The 17,235-nt window shown below is 45.6% G+C and overlaps 1 protein-coding gene across 2 annotated transcripts in view; it reads left to right on the top strand.

The window, feature by feature from the left end:
- Window positions 1–7,787: 7,787 nt before the first annotated feature.
- The window catches only part of PDGFRL (platelet derived growth factor receptor like), a 55,125-nt gene continuing 45,677 nt past the window's right edge, over window positions 7,788–17,235 (top strand). Inside the window, exon 1 of one of the 2 annotated variants that reach the window (XM_032618661.1) lies at window positions 7,788–8,018. In XM_032618661.1, coding sequence (XP_032474552.1) covers window positions 7,964–8,018 — 55 coding nt within the window. In that variant the 5' untranslated portion in view covers window positions 7,788–7,963. The remainder of the gene's footprint in view (window positions 8,019–17,235) is intronic. The other variant, XM_032618662.1, reaches the window with a different exon arrangement.

The raw sequence follows: 17,235 nt of genomic DNA, 5'->3' as shown, positions 1-17,235 counted from the left end.
GCCATTTATTTAATGGACCAACCTGTTTGACATTCCTTTTGTCTGCAGGAAGCTCCCTGAGGGGCTTCCCTGGTGGCGCAGTGGTTGGGAGTCCGCCTGCCGATGCAGGGGACACGGGTTCGTGCCCCAGTCCGGGAAGATCCCACATGCCGCGGAGCGGCTGGGCCCGTGAGCCATGGCCGCTGAGCCTGCGCGTCTGGAGCCTGTGCTCCGCAACGGGAGAGGCCACAACAGTGAGAGGCCCACGTACCGCACACACAAAAAAAGACATTTTGTAGGGTATAGTGAATAAATATTTACCAACTTCAGCCCTCTTTACCCTTTGATGGGGAGGGAGGAGTCAAAGAGTTTTCTAACGTGGCTCTAAGTTACTTAAAATTGCACGTCTCCTAAATTAGCTTGTTTAATTTTGAAATGTCATTGTGTACACACTTAATTGCTATTGGCTTTTATAAATTGGAGGGAACACCATGGTGAATTGAATAAGCTTTAGTATCAATTTAGCCTGCATTGAAAACCAAGCTAACACAGCAAAGTATTTCCCAAATAGTACCCTAAAACCTAATTTAGCTACCTGTTGTCTTGATTAGTATTGTTAACTAGGTTTTGAGGCCCCGCCTCTGTGCTGGCACCACGGGATCAGGCTGCAAAGGGTGAGCAACTATAGCTACCTCTGTTGAGTGGGGTCTTGGCATGACAAGGCTCCAGTTGTCGGGCTTTGGGTCCAGCCAGGAACTTCTGGAGATAGGACCACCATCTCCTTAGTGTTCTTTAAAGAAGGCCACTGATAGACTTGCAATCTAGGAAGCCAGCAGATTGCTGACTGTGCTGATAAGTCCCCGTCTGTCTGTGTGGAAAGAGGGATTCATTTATCCCATAAAATATCTCCAAAAAATTCTCAAAGGACATAAAATAACCATTATCACATTATCTCAACTTGTCTTTTAAAGTAGGTCAAAGTATGGGTGAAACTGTCTGGAAAGAAACTCAGCTCAATACTGATTTACTTACCTGAACCTTTCTTAGTAACAGATTCATAGCCAACTCTTTGATATTTTTAGGTATCAGAGATTCCAAAAGTCATAGCCTCTGGTAAAGAATCCCTGTTACTCTCTACTAAGACTGGAACAGTCAACATGAAGATAGAAACACAAGATAGAGACTTCCCTACCCAGGAGAACCATACAGCTCAGGGTAGGGCCAAATCTCCATGATGGAGAGCAAGTTCATTTCTGGGCTCTGCATTCCCTAACCTACAAGGACCACAGACAGCATCGTCATGATTCAGGTTTCTGGGGTTCCCCAGAGGCTGAGTCTCCAGGTCTCCAGGATCTTCCCCCATCCACTCACTAACGCCTGATATTTCTTCAAGCAAAAACCGAGAGCTTCACTGCCCTGGAAGAAATCAGACTTAAAATGGCAGTATTCTTGGAACATTGACTAAAATTGGCCCAACTTGTGAATGACTGACAGCAGATGCTTTTCAAAAAGTGAGCATTTAGAGCAAGTAAGCAGGAGAAAGCAAATAGGCACAGGACTGTTGAAGTAGGAAGGAGGACACCACTGAGTAAAGAAAGGAGAGGAGGGAGGTTTTCGAGTCATTTACATTCTAGCTGATACTTGTCTGTCTTCCCCTAGCCATTTAGAGGTGCTCGTAACTAGCCAACAGGTGGAACATCTTTACAGCATGCCATATCCTGGAGTTAGGAGAGTAATTTCTCTTGGCCCATTTTAAGTAGACCAGGGTTCTGGGATCCTTACCTTACCCCATGGTGTCTCTTGATGAGTGGTTCTGGGAGCGTCGAAAATGTCTAGCACTTATATTAGAATGAGATTCTCAGAGCTATATTTAAAATCACCAAAGTTAGCGCCTGCTCAAACATTAAAACACTAATTTAAAAAATCATCTTAGGGCTTCCCTGTTTGGTGCAGTGGTTGGGAGTCCGCCTGCTGATGCAGGGGCCATGGGTTCGGGCCCCGGTCCGGGAAGATCCCACATGCCGCGGAGCGGCTGGGCCCGTGAGCCATGGCCGCTGAGCCTGCACGTCCGGAGCCTGTGCTCCGCAACGGGAGAGGCCACACCAGTGAGAGGCCTGCGTACCACACAAAAAAAAAAAAGAAAGAAAGAAATGTGCTTCTACAGACGTAAGTCTATAAGCGCAGCCTGCTCCCGACCCCTGGATCACACTACCTCTCTCGCTCGCCCATTTCCTGCTTTTTGCTTCTCCTGCTATTTTCCCCTTTTCTCTCCAAGTCTCCTTTTGTTAAGCCAATGCCAGGGGCTGCTGCCCTTGCTCTTTGGAGAGAGGTGATAACGCACAGTCGCTAGGATAAAGCTGTGCCCTCCCAAGTACGACAGTGGTTCCCTGGACACAGTTTTATTTTCATTTTCAATTATTTATTTTTTTGACGCATACTATTTTGTTCATTTCAGGTATACAACATAATGATTCAACATTTAAAGGCTGTTTTTAAGAGGCTGGTTCTGTGTCATCAGGCTCCTCTTTTCCAGCATCAGGAAGTTGCTGATGATTCACGGGAGGCTTGGCCCCCCTGCTTTGTTCCATCGCTGAGCCACCCTACGCTTCATGAGGTTGGGGGGGTCAGTGGACTGCAAACACTAGAGGCCAGTGTAAGAGTGTGGTGGAGGGAGCAGACAGGCATCCGTTAAGAAAGAAAGAAAAACTGGCTGTTGCAGGTAATATGATCGTTTATCTAAAAACCCAAGAGGTCAACTGAAAACTATTTAGACTAAATAAGAGGGTCCATTACGGTGACCAAACACAAACATACAAAAAGTGATCATGCTTTAGGAAACCAGGCTTCAAGCAGTATTTGACTTAGAGCTGTAAGGCAATGCTTATTTTAATTGGCCAATATTACAGCAATTGTTGGAGAAAGAATGGAGAAGATGAATGCAAACAGAGAATCTAATAATAAAATTCCTTCTCACCCTAGAGACAAAGCAGATGGGTTTTTTCAGTGAAATACAACCTATAAAAAATACAACTTTAGCAGTTTCATTTTTCAAATTTGGAGGCATGTTGTGATTGTCTCATTCAAGGATAGTAAGCCTTGTGACAATCCTGGAAAGCCCCTATATCTCTTGTAACCCTCGCTCCCATCCCAACAGACTGCATTAGTTCCTAGGGCTGCCATAACGAAGTACCACAGACTTTGCGGCTTAAACAACGGAAATGTATTTACTCACAGTTCTGGAAGCTAGAAGTCAGAGATTAAGATGTCAGCAGGGTTGGCGTCTCCTGAGGCCCAGATCCTTGGCCTGTAGATGGCTGTCTTCTCCCAGAATCTTCACACGATCTTCCCTCTGTGTATGTGTCTATATCCAAGTTTCCTCTTCTTAAAAATAAGAATACCAGTGATACTGGTTTAGGATCCTCCCTAATGACCTCATTTTATTTAATTACCTCTTTAATTACTTTTATTTTATTACCTCTTTAATTTACCACATTTTAAAGTACTAGAGGTTCGGACTTCAACATCGATTTTTTTTATTGCAGTATATTTGATTTACAATGTGTTAATATCTGCTGTACAGCAAAGTGATTCAGTTATATATATATATGTACATCCTTTTTTATATTCTTTTCTATTATGGTTTATCCCAGGATATTGAATATAGCTCCCTGTGTTATACAGTAGGACCTATTGTTTATCCATGCTATATGTAATAGTTTGCATTTGCTAATCCCAAACTCTCACTCCATCCCTCCCCCACCCCCCTCCCCCTTGGCAACCACAAGTCTGTTCTCTATGTCTGTGAGGGACTTCAACATTTAAATTTGGGGGGAAGTGGGGGGACACAACTCAGACCATAACACAGACGTAGGATAAGTTTAGACATGTAAATTTAGCTAAAGTATATGTGACAGAAGTTTGGGAAAATACAATTCTAAAATTATTTTCTATATACCAGTTAATCAATTTGAAAATGTAATGGGGGAAATTTTCATTCATAGTAGCAAAACAAATACACAAGCAAGTAAAAATAGGAACTAAGTTTAACAATTAACAAATAAGACTTACATGGAAAAAATATAACTATGTGTTTATAACTATATAAGTGCTTAACTATAACTTAACTAGTAACTACACACACATGTCTATACACATACACACACACACACATAGGTAGCCCAAATTTAGCTAAAGTGTATTTGACACAAAATACACTTAAGAAGGCTTGGGATTACAGAATTTCAAAATTGTTGTCCTAATACCAGCGTTCACCAATTATAGAATATAATGGGGACATAAAAATAGACTTGAACAAATGGAAATATATATAACTTTATGACACATTCTGGGATAGGAAGACTTAATATTGTGAATATGACCATTCTTCCCCCAAATATAAAATCGATGCAATCATAATCAAAACACAAAGTTTTTATGAAGGTTAACAAAGTGATTTCAAACTTCATCTGGAAGAGAAAATGTACAAGCATAATTAACATAAGATCAATGATGGGGGCATCCCTTGTCCAAACAAATAATAAAATATACTATAAATTGGTACCAGTTAATGCAGTGTGGTGTTTCTATAGGTATAGATAAAAGGATCAATAGAATAGAATAGACAAAACTGAAGCAGACCCATGTTTGTGTGTAATTTAATACACACTAAAAGTCAATTCAGAAAGATGGGAAAAGAACCAATCATTTAACAAATGATAACGTGACACTCATCATCCAGTTGGAAACATAAACATAAAATTAGATTTGTAATTTGTGATACCAAAACCAAAAAATGACAGATGGATTTAAAGACTAAACAGACCAACAAAATTATAAAAGTTTTAGATGAAAATATAGAACACGTAATTTGCTGATTTGTGGCAGAGAAGGTCCATCTAAGGGGATATAAAACCCCGATGCCATGAAAAAAATTACTGAAAAATGTAATTGCTAAACATTTGTTGTATTTCTTAAAGAAAGGCACCATTAGCAAAACTAAAACACAAGCAAAGAATTAGAAGAAAAGTCTGCAGTATGTATAACACCCAAGAGCTTATTATCCAGAACATATTAAGATTCTACTATAGTAAGGCAATAAGAAAAAGAACTCAATTTTCAAATACAAATGGCTAATAAAAACATAAGATGCCCATCCTCAATAGTAATAAAAGGAATAGGAATTGAAATAGCATAATGAGATCCCCCCCCAGGTTGTAAAAATTGAATAGATTAGTCACGTCCAGGACTGGTGGGTGGGAAGAAATGCGTAGGCTCATGGGCTCCCAAAGAAAGTAGAATCGGCTATAAATAGGAACAGCTTTGTTGAATTGGCAGCATTAATCAAAATTGCTAAATATCATGGCTTTGGCTGAATAATTTCATTTTTATCTATGTATCTGTGTTATAGAAATACTCATGGGCGTAAAGCTATCTGGATAAGGACAGTTATTGCAGCATTTTTTTGTAAAGGAGTTTTTTAAAACAACCAAAGTATCTATAAACAGGAGCAAAATTTAAACTATGGTGCATCATTACCATGAAATACTTTATAGCTAGAAGGGTCGGGGACGTGAAAGGGTATGTTTATTATTTTTATCATTTCCTGCCCTATATAGTTCTGTGGTGGTTTAAAATATTTTTTAATGGATTAATTAATTTTGAAAAAAAAGGTCTTTTTGAAATAAAAGGAAACACAGGTGGAGTAGCTGAGTGCAACCCTCATTAATGTCAACTCTCTTCATATGTGGTGCCTTTTGTCTCTCTCTCTCTCTCTCTCTAGTAAACAACCAGCAGACGCTTGTGGGAAAGAGCTGCTGAAGGATTCTGGGCTCTCCTTGTGTCTGAGGCTCCCAAGGATTCGAAATGTTCACGCCAGCCTGCATTCAGCTTTTAAGGATTCATTACAATTTTAGCTGTTTTCTTTTCACGGCTACTTCTACGGCAGCCACCTACTCCACCCGACTCCTTCAGAGGGTAGAACAGACTGTGTGTTCCCTCTCTCCGTGGAATGGGCTGCAATTCCGGCCACCAGGCTCTTTTGCCATCTTAGCTCTCTGTTATCAAGCCTATCAGGTAAGTCACAAAGTACTTGCCTCCCGTCTTGGGAGTTTCTGAGGAGTGACTTTATGGTCAGGAGGGCCCTGTTGGAAAGCTTTCACTTCTAGTGATTTCAACAGCTCATTTTAACCGGTAGAGTGAGGGGTTCGACCCAGAGACATGGGTGTCAAACAAAACCTGGATTAAGACTTCCTACCAGTCTGCCTTTGGGCTGCCTCATCCATAAAATGGGGCCGAAACTAACCACACAGCCTCCCTTGTAGGTTTGTTGTTGATACAAGGAACAAGAAATGCATGTTGGGGGTTTTATGCTCTGTGTGGAACACGGTAAGTTCCTAATTAACGAGTATTACTTTCCAGAAACTGGTGGTAGATGCAAAATTTAATAAGATGCATTGTTTGCCCTTGAACTCAGGAGGGTGCAGGAGAAAGAAGCACAACCAGATTCACCGCTAAGTCCTGCATTTTGTTGCAGCTGCTACCGTGAAGTATTTGTACTAGGGAAGCGCTTAGCCCTGCCCGGAGCAGGTGAGGTCTGAGCTGAGCCTTGTAGGATGAGCTCGGCCAGGGGTTGGGGGTGTCGAGAGGGCAGGCAGGTGGTGGAAGGAGGAAGGGGACTCTTGGCGGCAGAGGGCGCAGCGGGAGCAGTGGACCCCCGCGGGCGCTGGGCCGAGGGCGCTGGGAGCGTGCTGTTGGTGTGAAGGGCAGGACCGGGGAGCTGTAGCTGCCTCCACCCTCCAGCCCCGGGGCCGGAGAACTCTGTAGCAGGAGCCTTGCTGGAGAGCCTTTGAAGGGTTTTTAGTTGGGTTAGAGTTTTTTGAGAGTTGCATTTGAAGATCAGTCTATAGCTGGAGCAAGAATGGATTGAGGTGCAAGAAGGAGGGGCAGGGAGACCAACCAGGAGGCTGTGGCCCCTTGCTGATGACAGACGGTAACATCGTGAGCCGGGGCCGGGAGGGAGGGATGATGGCAAAGTGCGGCGGCCTTGACTCATAGCCGGCAGGGACAGCCCGCAGGATGTGGGGGCGTGTGGACCGAGGGACAGGAGCTGCAGACCGAACCCCAGGCCCCAGCACAAGAGGGAAAGCCAAGGTGTCAATTTCTCGGAGTCCGGAGGGGCCCCTGATGCTCCAGCTTGGATCTGTTTTCTGGCACAGTCCCTCCTGAACGCTTAATCGAGTCCTATGTAGGGCAATGGGACTTCTGAATAAAAGAGGAAGGAGAAATTTCTCCAAAACCTCTGCCAGGCACCGGGGAAGGAGCTGGCCTGCCGTGGGCCTCTCTGAAGGCAGAGCAGCCTCCCCACTGAAGCCCCAGGGTTCTCACGTCTCAGCTGCAAGACAGACGCGGTGTCCAGCAGGTACAGCGCTCGGTGCAGAGCCGGGACAACCGAGGGCAGTGGTCTTGTTAGAGCCCGTGAGAGACCTGCTGGGAATGAAGAGAAATACTTAGGGGGCGCTTTTTACAGAGCATTATAGCTGCACTTGAGCTGGTGGGGAGAGCGCTGGTGACATTTGGACAGCTACGGTTAATTGTGACCCCATCAGTACCCGCAGGATTGCGCGGGGCCTGCTTGAAGTTGATAAATTTCGTGAAACGCCGAGCGCTGGGGAACTCGATGAGTGGCTGCTATAATTGACATTTCGCCCTAGCCCTCGGCGCCGGGAAAAAGCGCAGCGCTTCATGGCTCCGCCAGGGGGCAGGAGAGGTTACATTACACAGAGAATTTTTTTTTAAAAAAAGGAAAATCCCCAAACTTTCCCCCCAAATCTGTTCTTCCTCATGAAACTGAATCCTCCAGCTGCGGCGTCCCAGGCGCCCGCCCCTCGCCCGCCGCCTCCCCTGGCGCCCCTGCCCTCGCCCTGCGCTTTCCGCGCGCCCCGGACCTGCTGTCCCCCGCACCTCTGCCCCACCCCTTGCCCTGAAGATGAAGGTCTGGCTGCTGCTGGGTCTTCTGCTGGTGCACGAAGCGCTGGAGGACGGTGAGTTGATCCCGGACTCGCCCCCCCCCCCCCGCCCCCAGCCCTCGTCGTCCTCCAGGTTTTCTAACTTTAGACCTTCCGAGGCCCAGCCCTGGAGCCGCTCCCTACTCCGTGCACCTGACCCCCCACCCCCAGGAGGGTCTCCTTACCTCCCTCTCTCCGCCTCCCCTCGGAGCCCCTGGGACGGTGGCAGCTGCTCTGACCCTTAGGATCCCCACCAGAAGCGCTCCTGCGCTCCTAGAAGGCTCTCGGCAGCCGGCAAACGGAACAACCCCAGGCAGCCCCTGGTCCAGCCCCCAGTGTCAACGTGTCTGTCTGGGAGCTGCGGATCGTTTCCACCTCCGCGCGGCGTTCGCCCCGGGTCTCTGCTCGTGAGGGCGGGTGCCACATAAACTGAGCCTTTTGCAGAATTCGAAGAGTCCTCCTCCCCCATCTGCAGTCCTAGATTCGTTTCATAAACCAGCGTGGGCTTGAATCCTGCGAGATGTGCCTAAGTCTTAGACCAGATATTTCTGGGTATCAGACCTTCTCCAAACGACTCAAAACCCCACAGCTGTTACACTCCTTATCGGATTGGAGGGGAGAAGATGAAGGACATGGATTTATGTACACCATATGGGGGCCTTTGTGCCACTGAACTTTTTTGAATGAGTGCCTGTCCTGGACCCACCCTGTTGTGTAGACTCACAACCACAGGGGCAGACTTTATTGTGCATGTGTGTGTGTGTGTATTGTTGTATTTCTATGTCTATTATCTATATTTCTGTTGGCATTTGTCTGGTTGGCTCCATTATTTTTCGATTGGTGTTATTCGTGCAGTATATTTTGCATCAGTTACATCCTGGTATCCTGAAATCTCCCTTGGAATTCTGCTCTGCAGTCAATATTTTTGCTGGTTTTGGTTGAAAAGCAGCTTTTGCTGTTATGCAACCTCCCGCTGGGGCCAGCTCACCCTGGCTCACATCTTTCATCCACTACTCAGTCCTGACCAGTTCCTTTCTTTCCCATGAAACTAGAAGCATTGGCCAGAAAAAGACCACATTCTGGTTTGCAAAGTCCAAAATGGTTGTGGGACTTGAAGTTGAATGTGAGGCTCCTTAAGCCTAGAGCCTTGCTGGATAAAGTGTAGGCAATGCTTCTCCTGGGGAGGGGCGGGGAGGAACAGGTCCTCTTTGCCTAGAGAGCAGTTGGCCTGAGTTTACGGTGTAAAATACAATATTCAATTGTTCCTGGCAGGTCCTCGTATGTGATCGCTGAAGTGATGGAAATGTAGTATTTGGTATCACTTTTTGAATAGGGCAAGAGACGGTCAGACAAAATAATTTCAAGTGGCCCATTCGCTTGGTTACACAGTTCACCCAAGATGCCTGCCGCAGGGGCTCGGGGGCAGCCTCAGCCTCTGCCTCCTGAATCTCTCCCAGCTAATGTGTGCCCAGATCATGATTACAAACAGCTGCATGAATCAATTAGCATCTGTTTGTCAAATGTAATTTATACAAACAGTATAGATTTATGAGACAGAAAGTTGAACACAGGCTGAGTATTTTATAAGAAATAATTGATAAATTTTAGATGTGATAATAGCACTGTGGCTTTGTTTTTAAAAGTAAAAGTAAAATATATAGTATAAACTATTTGTGAATAAAATATTGAACACAGAAAAGTAAATCTGCTTCAGTAAAGTATAAAAGTTTTTCTAAGCCTATTAAGAATGTTTTCTCCGGTTTGAGTTAACATGTGGCTGGCTGGGACCAGGAACTGAGAGTGGCTTAGGTGGGGTGCCCTTCCAGTGCCAGCCCCTGATTAACAAGTCGGAATATGGTGCATTCCTGGGTCATCCCAAAGCACAAACTGCAGACACAGGCCCATGACTCAACTTTTCCCACTGCCTTTCAGTCTTTCCGCTCACTTCTAGGAGAGGCTTTCTAATAGTAAAAGAATTCCCTGTAAGCATATACTGGGTGTACATCTGCTCTAACCCAGCAAAGTTTGCCTGGCTTCATTCTAAAATGCTTTAAATTTTTAGAAGTAATGTTATTTCTTCTCATGAAGAGTGGGAGTTGGAAGGGCATGCCGCTCTTGTGGCATGAAAGTGAGGCATGAAAACAGTTAATAAAAGGCCCAAGATGCCACTTAGAGCCAGACGTGGCTCACGGCACCTGATTTTCAGCATTTGTATGGAATACGTGCCACTGTGTTTGTTGATACGGTGCTGCCATTTTTACATAAAAGAGTACAACATCGCAGGTCCTTACCAGCTTTTGTTATCTACATATTTTTACCCAGTGTTGGGAGCAAATGATGAAGTATAAATATTGATTTGTTACTGCTGTTTTGTCAATCTCACGCCACACCCTTGATCGATACTAATTTGATCTTCAGTCTAACGTGGGCTTATTTTCGGTCCTGCGAAGGTTCTTTCTGGGGAAACTAAAGAGATTCATTATGTTGTGAGGGCAAAACAGCCTGATCTCTAAGAAGGTAAGGGGAGTGACACTGAAAATGAGTCTCTAACCAGTACTCGGTATCACTATTGTGACTCAATTTATTCCTTGGGAAAAGGATAAAAATTAGTTCAGAAAACCTTGTAATGAAAAAATTGTAAAAACTCTCATTGTTCACAAGTGCAAATAATGTTTTGAAGCATTTAGGATCTTGGTCTGTATGTTTGACATACAAAATCATCTCTGATTCTTAGAGCTGAAAAAGAGAAAAGTTTAGGGGCAACAGAGAGACTGGGGCAGTGTGCCAGCCAGAGCAGTGAGAGAAGTTCTGAGGATTGATGGCTGCCCCTGTACAAGGTTATAAAGCCCTGCCCTTGCGGTGCTCTCTTAGGAGAGGACAGGTAACAAGTAAAGGTAACATTTCAGGAACTGATAAGCGGCGTGCAAAATCAATCATCAGGATGTATTAGTTTCCTAGAACTGCTGTAACCAAGCACAAACTAAGATGCTACAAGTTCTTAGCTCTCACACAGCCCTGGCGGATAGAAGACAAATCAAGGTGTCAGTAGGGCCATGCTGCTGCTGAGACCCTGGGCCGAATCCTTCGTTGCCTCTTTCTAGCTTTGGCTGGCGGCCGGCGATTCTCAGTGGCCCTTGGCTTACAGCTGTATCTCCCCGATCTCTGCCTCTGTTGTCACTTGGCCATCTTCTCCCTCTGTGTGTGTCTTCAGCTGGCATTTTCCTGTGTGTGTGGGTCTCCGTATAAGGACACCGGCTTATTGGATTAGAGCCCACCCTAATGACATCATCTTTTTTTTTAATTTTATTGGAGTATAGTGTTTCTACTGTACAGCAGACTGAATCAGCTGCACATGTACATACATCCCCCTTTTTTGGATTTTCTTCCTGTTTAGGTCACCACAGAACATTGAGAGTTCCCTGTGCTATACAGTAGGTTCTCATTAGTTATCTATTTTATACATAGTATCAATAGTGTATATATGTCAATCCTAATCTCCCAATTCATCCCACCCCCCCTTTCCCCCTTGGTATCCATACCTAATGACCTCATCTTAACTTGATTATGTCTGCAAAGATCCTATTTCCAGATAAGGTTACATTCACCCGTTGCAGGGGTTAGGACTTCAATGTATCTTTTTGGAGACACAGCTGAACCTATAAGATAGGGTAAGAGGATGGAGAGGGCTGCCGAGGGCAGTGTGCGTGGGGTTTGGATAGGAGGGTCAGAGGCCAGCTGAGAGGGAGGAAGCAGGTGCTGCTTGTCTGGAAGAAGAGCCACGAAGCCAAGGGCATGAGGTTCAAGGTGTCCTGGTGGTCACTGGCTGAAGGAGCATGAGAAGTAAGATGGGAGTTGGCAATGCCCTGTCGGGTGTGGGAAGACCTAGGGCTTTATTCTAAATTAGATGAAGGTCACTGGAGGGTCTCCAGCAGAGAAGTGCCCATGGTCTAACTTATATTTTCAAAGGTAGGAGTGCTCAGGTAGAAGCCAGGAGCCTGCATAGGGGGCTCTTTTAATAGTCTAGGTGAAAATGGTTGCAGTGGGTATAGGGAGTAGAGCCTGGGTTTGGGGTCTATTTTGAGAGCAAAGCCAAGAGGGTTTGCTGCTGGATTGGACGTGGCTTTGGAAAGAAAGAAGAGAATCCTGTGTGACTCAGGTTTATGTTCTGAGCAACTGGGTGAATAGAGTTGCCATTTGCCGATAAAGGCTGGGCCCGTGAGCCATGGCCGCTGAGCCTGCGCCTCCGGAACCTGTGCTCCGCAACGGGAGAGGCCACAACGGTGAGAGGCCCGCATACTGCGAAAAAAAAAAAAAAAAGGGCATCTAGAGTTCAGTGTGGACACATCCAATTTGAGATGCCCACTAGCCTTCCAAGTGACACTGAGTAAGCAACAGAATATTCAGATCTGGATTTAGAGGCAAAGTGAGGACAGGAACAAGGCAGCTCTCAGCGTATAAATGCCATTAGTGCCAAAGGGACTGGTGAGGCCACTTAGAGACTGAGGAGTTGCAAGGATTCAGCCCTTTGGACTCGGGCAGGAAAGGAAGATGAGGAAGGCTGCCTAACGGACCGAGAACCAAGACAGTGCCATGTCCTGGAAGCCAAGCGAATAAAGTGTTTCAAGAGAGAGTGGTCATTTTGCAGTATATATAAATATGGGATCATTACGTTGTTCACCTGAAAGTAATATGTTAGTTGCGCTGTCAGTTACATCTGAAAAGAAAGCGCCAGGAACTGCGTTCTGATGGATGCTTAGAAAAAAAAAGTATCAATCTAAGGTCTTTATCCTGAAATAGAAGTATCTAATCTTAGAAGTTGCTCTCATAAGAAAATGATACTTTAAGCAATGATATTAAGGGTATTTTGGAGTGGGGTTCCAGAACGGGTAGGGAAAAGAGGCTCTCATCATTCTACATTTTTACCTCCCTACTGTCATTGCTTTCTCAACTTCTCGTATTTGTTCTTGGAAAAGTATATGTGTTCCCATGGGGTGTTTCATGAGGAATGGGAAAACGAGAGTGGGGTGTCCCAGTTTATACAACTGGTTAGGGGAACCCCTGAGCTACCCAGCAAATTTATAGTGTGGATATTTAGATGCTGCTCTCAGGTCAGACCTTTCCCCTTAACTGCCCATGGAGAGAAAAAAGCGAACCGCTTCAGGTCTTTGATGTGGATGGCTGTGTTTACAGGGAATCCGCATCTAAGCAGCTGTCAGTGATTCTTCTAAAGAATTTATTTTCTCCTCCCACACAGTCTGATAGAATTAGAGAGGTTAATAGTCAGGTCATCTGTATTGAATAAGCATTGATTGCAATCAACCCTCAGCTGATGCTGAAGAATTACAGTCCTTTGCCCTATGTACTTCTGGATGTGCAGCATTTACTCATTCATTTTGGAGATGTTTTTTGACCAGCATCTCTTCACTTGGGGATTGTAATGTATGCCTTGGAAAAGCATCTCCAGCCCTTCCAGGAAGGTTGTGCCCTCATCCCGGGCATCAAGTTCTGTTTGACTTGGAACTCCTTGTCAAAGCCCACGACCTACCAAACAAAGAAACCTCTTAGATAATGGTGCTGTGCCTGAGATTCATGCAGATAAAGTGAAAATGCTGATCTTGAGTGAATTGAAAGCAACAAGACGAACCAGAAGAGACGCTAGATCTGGTTTTTCACTGCCGCCTTAGTAACCTTGGGTGAGCTACTTGGCATCTGTGGTCTCAGTTTTTCACCTGTAAATTAGGAAAAATAATGAGCTGCTTTACCTCCATCACAAGTTTATCATGGAGATCACCCTGAGACATTACGAGACAACCACGAAACAAGCAGCGCCTCGCTTGCGCTTACTTACCGTGGGTCAGACACTGGTCTCAGCATCTTAAACATATTAACTCGTTTAATCCCCACAGCAATCCATGAGAGAGTCATTATTGCCATATTATTCTCAATCTACAGATGAGGAAAGTAAGAGAGAGGGTAACTTCCCAAGGTCACACAGTAAGTCAACAATGACTTCAGCACCTAAAGTCTGTAATGACATTTAATGGTTTGTGACTTTTGTCATGTATTTCTCTAAAATGTACTGGGCCGTAATCTCAAAAATGCGATGGTGATGGACTTTCACTTTTGTATATCTACATTGTGAATGCTTAAATTTTTTAGGCCTTTGGAAAATAACTAATTTACTTAGTTAGCCTGAAGAGTCATTCTTTGAAAAAGATAGACATGGGATTGCGGAGTCGCTCAGTCCTAGGACTTGTCCGTGGGACCACTGGTCCGGCTCCTTGGACTGTGTGTCGCCACTGTCAAACCATGGACCAGTTCCATGGCCAGGCCGCTGGACCGACTGATGGGCCTATTTGGTCAAAAAGTCAAATGATTTTTCAGAGATGATAACACATATTTGAAGGCGTAACATCCATAACTAGTTAATCGAGTATTGCTGAGTAGCATCGCCACATGGGGTCTGAGAGCTTAGAATCAGGGAAGCTGCATGGGCTGCCTAAATTCCCTAGGATTTACAAACAGTTGTTGTCATTTCCAATAGCTTGAATTCCTGTTCATGATGAAGAAAAAACACCAAATTAGACATCAATCCAGAGGTCCATGACTCTCACAGGCATAGTTTTTTGTTGTTGTTGCGGTACGCGGGCCTCTCACTGCTGTGGCCTCTCCCGTTGTGGAGCACAGGCTTCGGACGCGCAGGCTCAGCAGCCATGGCTCACGGGCCCAGCCGCTCCGCGGCATGTGGGATCTTCCCGGACCGGGGCCCAAACCCGTGTCCCCTGCATCGGCAGGCGGACTCTCAACCACTGCGCCACCAGGGAAGCCCTCACAGGCATAGTTTGACCGAAATGCTTGCAGGGCACAGATGCCTTGGACAGCATCATGGTAGGCTTTTAATTTCTGCCTTAAGAAAAAGACAGTGACTTTTACCTATTGTAGCAGTGAGGCTTATGCTTCACAATTGATGTTGCTGGATTAGAATATTTCTGTGGGTCTAATATGTTCCCAACGATTGCAGTGCTTTTCCTTCTGGGAGGTTGTGGAAATGTGTGCATGGGCCCCCCTTCCCACCCCCATCTGTCATTAGAACCCTGGGTATAAATAAACCAAATGTGCAGGGTCTGGGGAAGTCTTGACAAACAGCAGGTATTGGGACTCGCCTTGAAGACTAAGGCTCAAGGGCACAGTCCCGCTCCCCGGAAGGACTGAGAAAGCTCGGCAGGGCCCGTGACCCAGAGGAACCAGAGTAGAGGAAGGGTGGGAGATAAGAAGAGACACAGGGACTTCCCTGGTGGCGCAGTGGTTGGGAGTACGCCTGCCGATGCAGGGGACACGGGTTCGTGCCCTGGTCCCGGGAAGATCCCACATGCCGCGGAGCGGCTGGGCCTGTGAGCCATGGCCGCTGAGCCTGCGTGTCCGGAGCCTGTGCTCCGCAATGGGAGAGGCCACAACAGTGAGAGGCCCGCATACTGCAAAAAAAAAAAAAAAGAAGAGACTCAGACCCCGGGAAAGGAGAGGTCACAGATGGACCTGGAGTCATGGAAAGGCTCGTGGGCTCAGGCGCGACGCAGCCACACCCAAAGAAGGCCACGAGCCAAGGACTTGGTGTTGATACTGAGCTCACAGTGGGGTTGGTTCCAGAGTCTGGGCAGGGCTGAACCAAGAGTGGAGGCCAAATGGCTCCTGTTTCAAAGGGCAACACTCCAAAGAAGCCAAGTTCATCATTACACAGTTGAGTCCACGTCAGCTGAGTTTTGGGACAAATCCTCAGACTATGGCTCCATGAGACGCTCACCAACTGCACACACACCATGTGAACAGCCCAGATCAGGACAGAACGGTCCTGGCAGCCCCTCTCCTGTCCCCTCCTGATCATCCCCAACCCTCGTAGGAAAGCCACCGCCTGACTCCTCACCTCAGAGATTCAGACCTGAAGTTTCTAAAAAATCAAGTTTCTAACATTTATAAATCCGGAAACCTGCATTTCCGCCATCCTGGGAGAAATCAGATCCTGGAACCCTGGACACTCGCTCCCTCCAGGCAGCTGTCCCTTCGGGAGGGCGTGGCCTCTCCAGGCCCACCTGGCTCACCTCATTTTGTCACCAGCCTGGTCTGCTGGTGTAAGAGCTTGCAACACTTGCCTTTTTCTGTCTCTTGATCCCAATTTCAGTGTCTTCTGTACTCTTGACCACTCGAGCCCTTTATACACCAAGGTAACATTAGGTAAATAAATACGAACATCAAAGAGGGAAAAGAATTTTCTCCTGATTTATCACATTTCCCCGTTTTATATAAATGCCCTGTAATTCCCTCAACTGGCCAAGGTTTGTGTAGTTATCTGTTCAAAATATCTACAGGCTGTTGATCCTCATGTAGTGAAATGGGGGTCAGGAGACCTGAGTTTTACTTTCACATCCTGTCGCTAGCCAGCTTTCTGCAATTTAACTTTTAAGGCCTCCTGGATTATTTTTTAAAATGTATAACATGAGGACCTTAAATGGTCTCTCAGGATCTTGTAAGTTTGGACGTTTTATAATTCTGTGGGCTTATAGCAAGGTCACTTTGGAGATGATGCAGACAGTGGAGCAGATGAATTGCCAAGTCTCCTTCTCTTTGCTGGGTGGATACAGCATATGGCCATGCGGGCTGCGTGGACAGCTGAGATTTCTGGAACCCAGAGGTATTCCAAGGGCAGGGCAGCATTATCTGTAGAGAAGGGAAAAACAGCAGTAAGAAAATGGACTTAAAGGTCATCAGTTCTTACCACCATTTGCCAGCAATTCTCAACAATGTTGGTGATGAAATACTCCTCCCCCCAGTGTATTTTGTTGGCTAAATTCTAAACCTTTGCTAAAGTTGCCATTGAGTTTTAATAATGTATATGTATGCTTTAAATGAACACAGGGTTAGTACTTATTTCTTACTAAGCCTCGTATCCTCCATGGATGTTGTCCGCCCTGAAACACACACAGGCACCACAGTACGTACTCATTTGGGAGAAAGTTTGTGATGGTTTGAAATCTTCATCTTCTGAGTGTGCTTTCAGTGTAGTCTGTGTCTCCACTCCCTGGAGACTACATATTCCTGGGTTTAAACAATTGATTCAAAATGAACAATGACAGCACTGAGATGGCAAGGACCAGAAACAGACCTTGAGAGGCTTCAGGTCCACCATTCTGGGTACCACCTTAGAGCTGGTGAGACTGAGTGTGAACCACAAGAAAAAGTTGTTTTGTTTGCGAAGTGCGAA

The sequence above is a fragment of the Phocoena sinus genome, chromosome 21 (genome assembly GCF_008692025.1).
Source record: "Phocoena sinus isolate mPhoSin1 chromosome 21, mPhoSin1.pri, whole genome shotgun sequence".
NCBI classification, from domain to species: domain Eukaryota; kingdom Metazoa; phylum Chordata; class Mammalia; order Artiodactyla; family Phocoenidae; genus Phocoena; species Phocoena sinus.
Note: the sequence above shows the minus strand (reverse complement) of the source record. Positions and strands in the feature narration are given on the sequence as shown.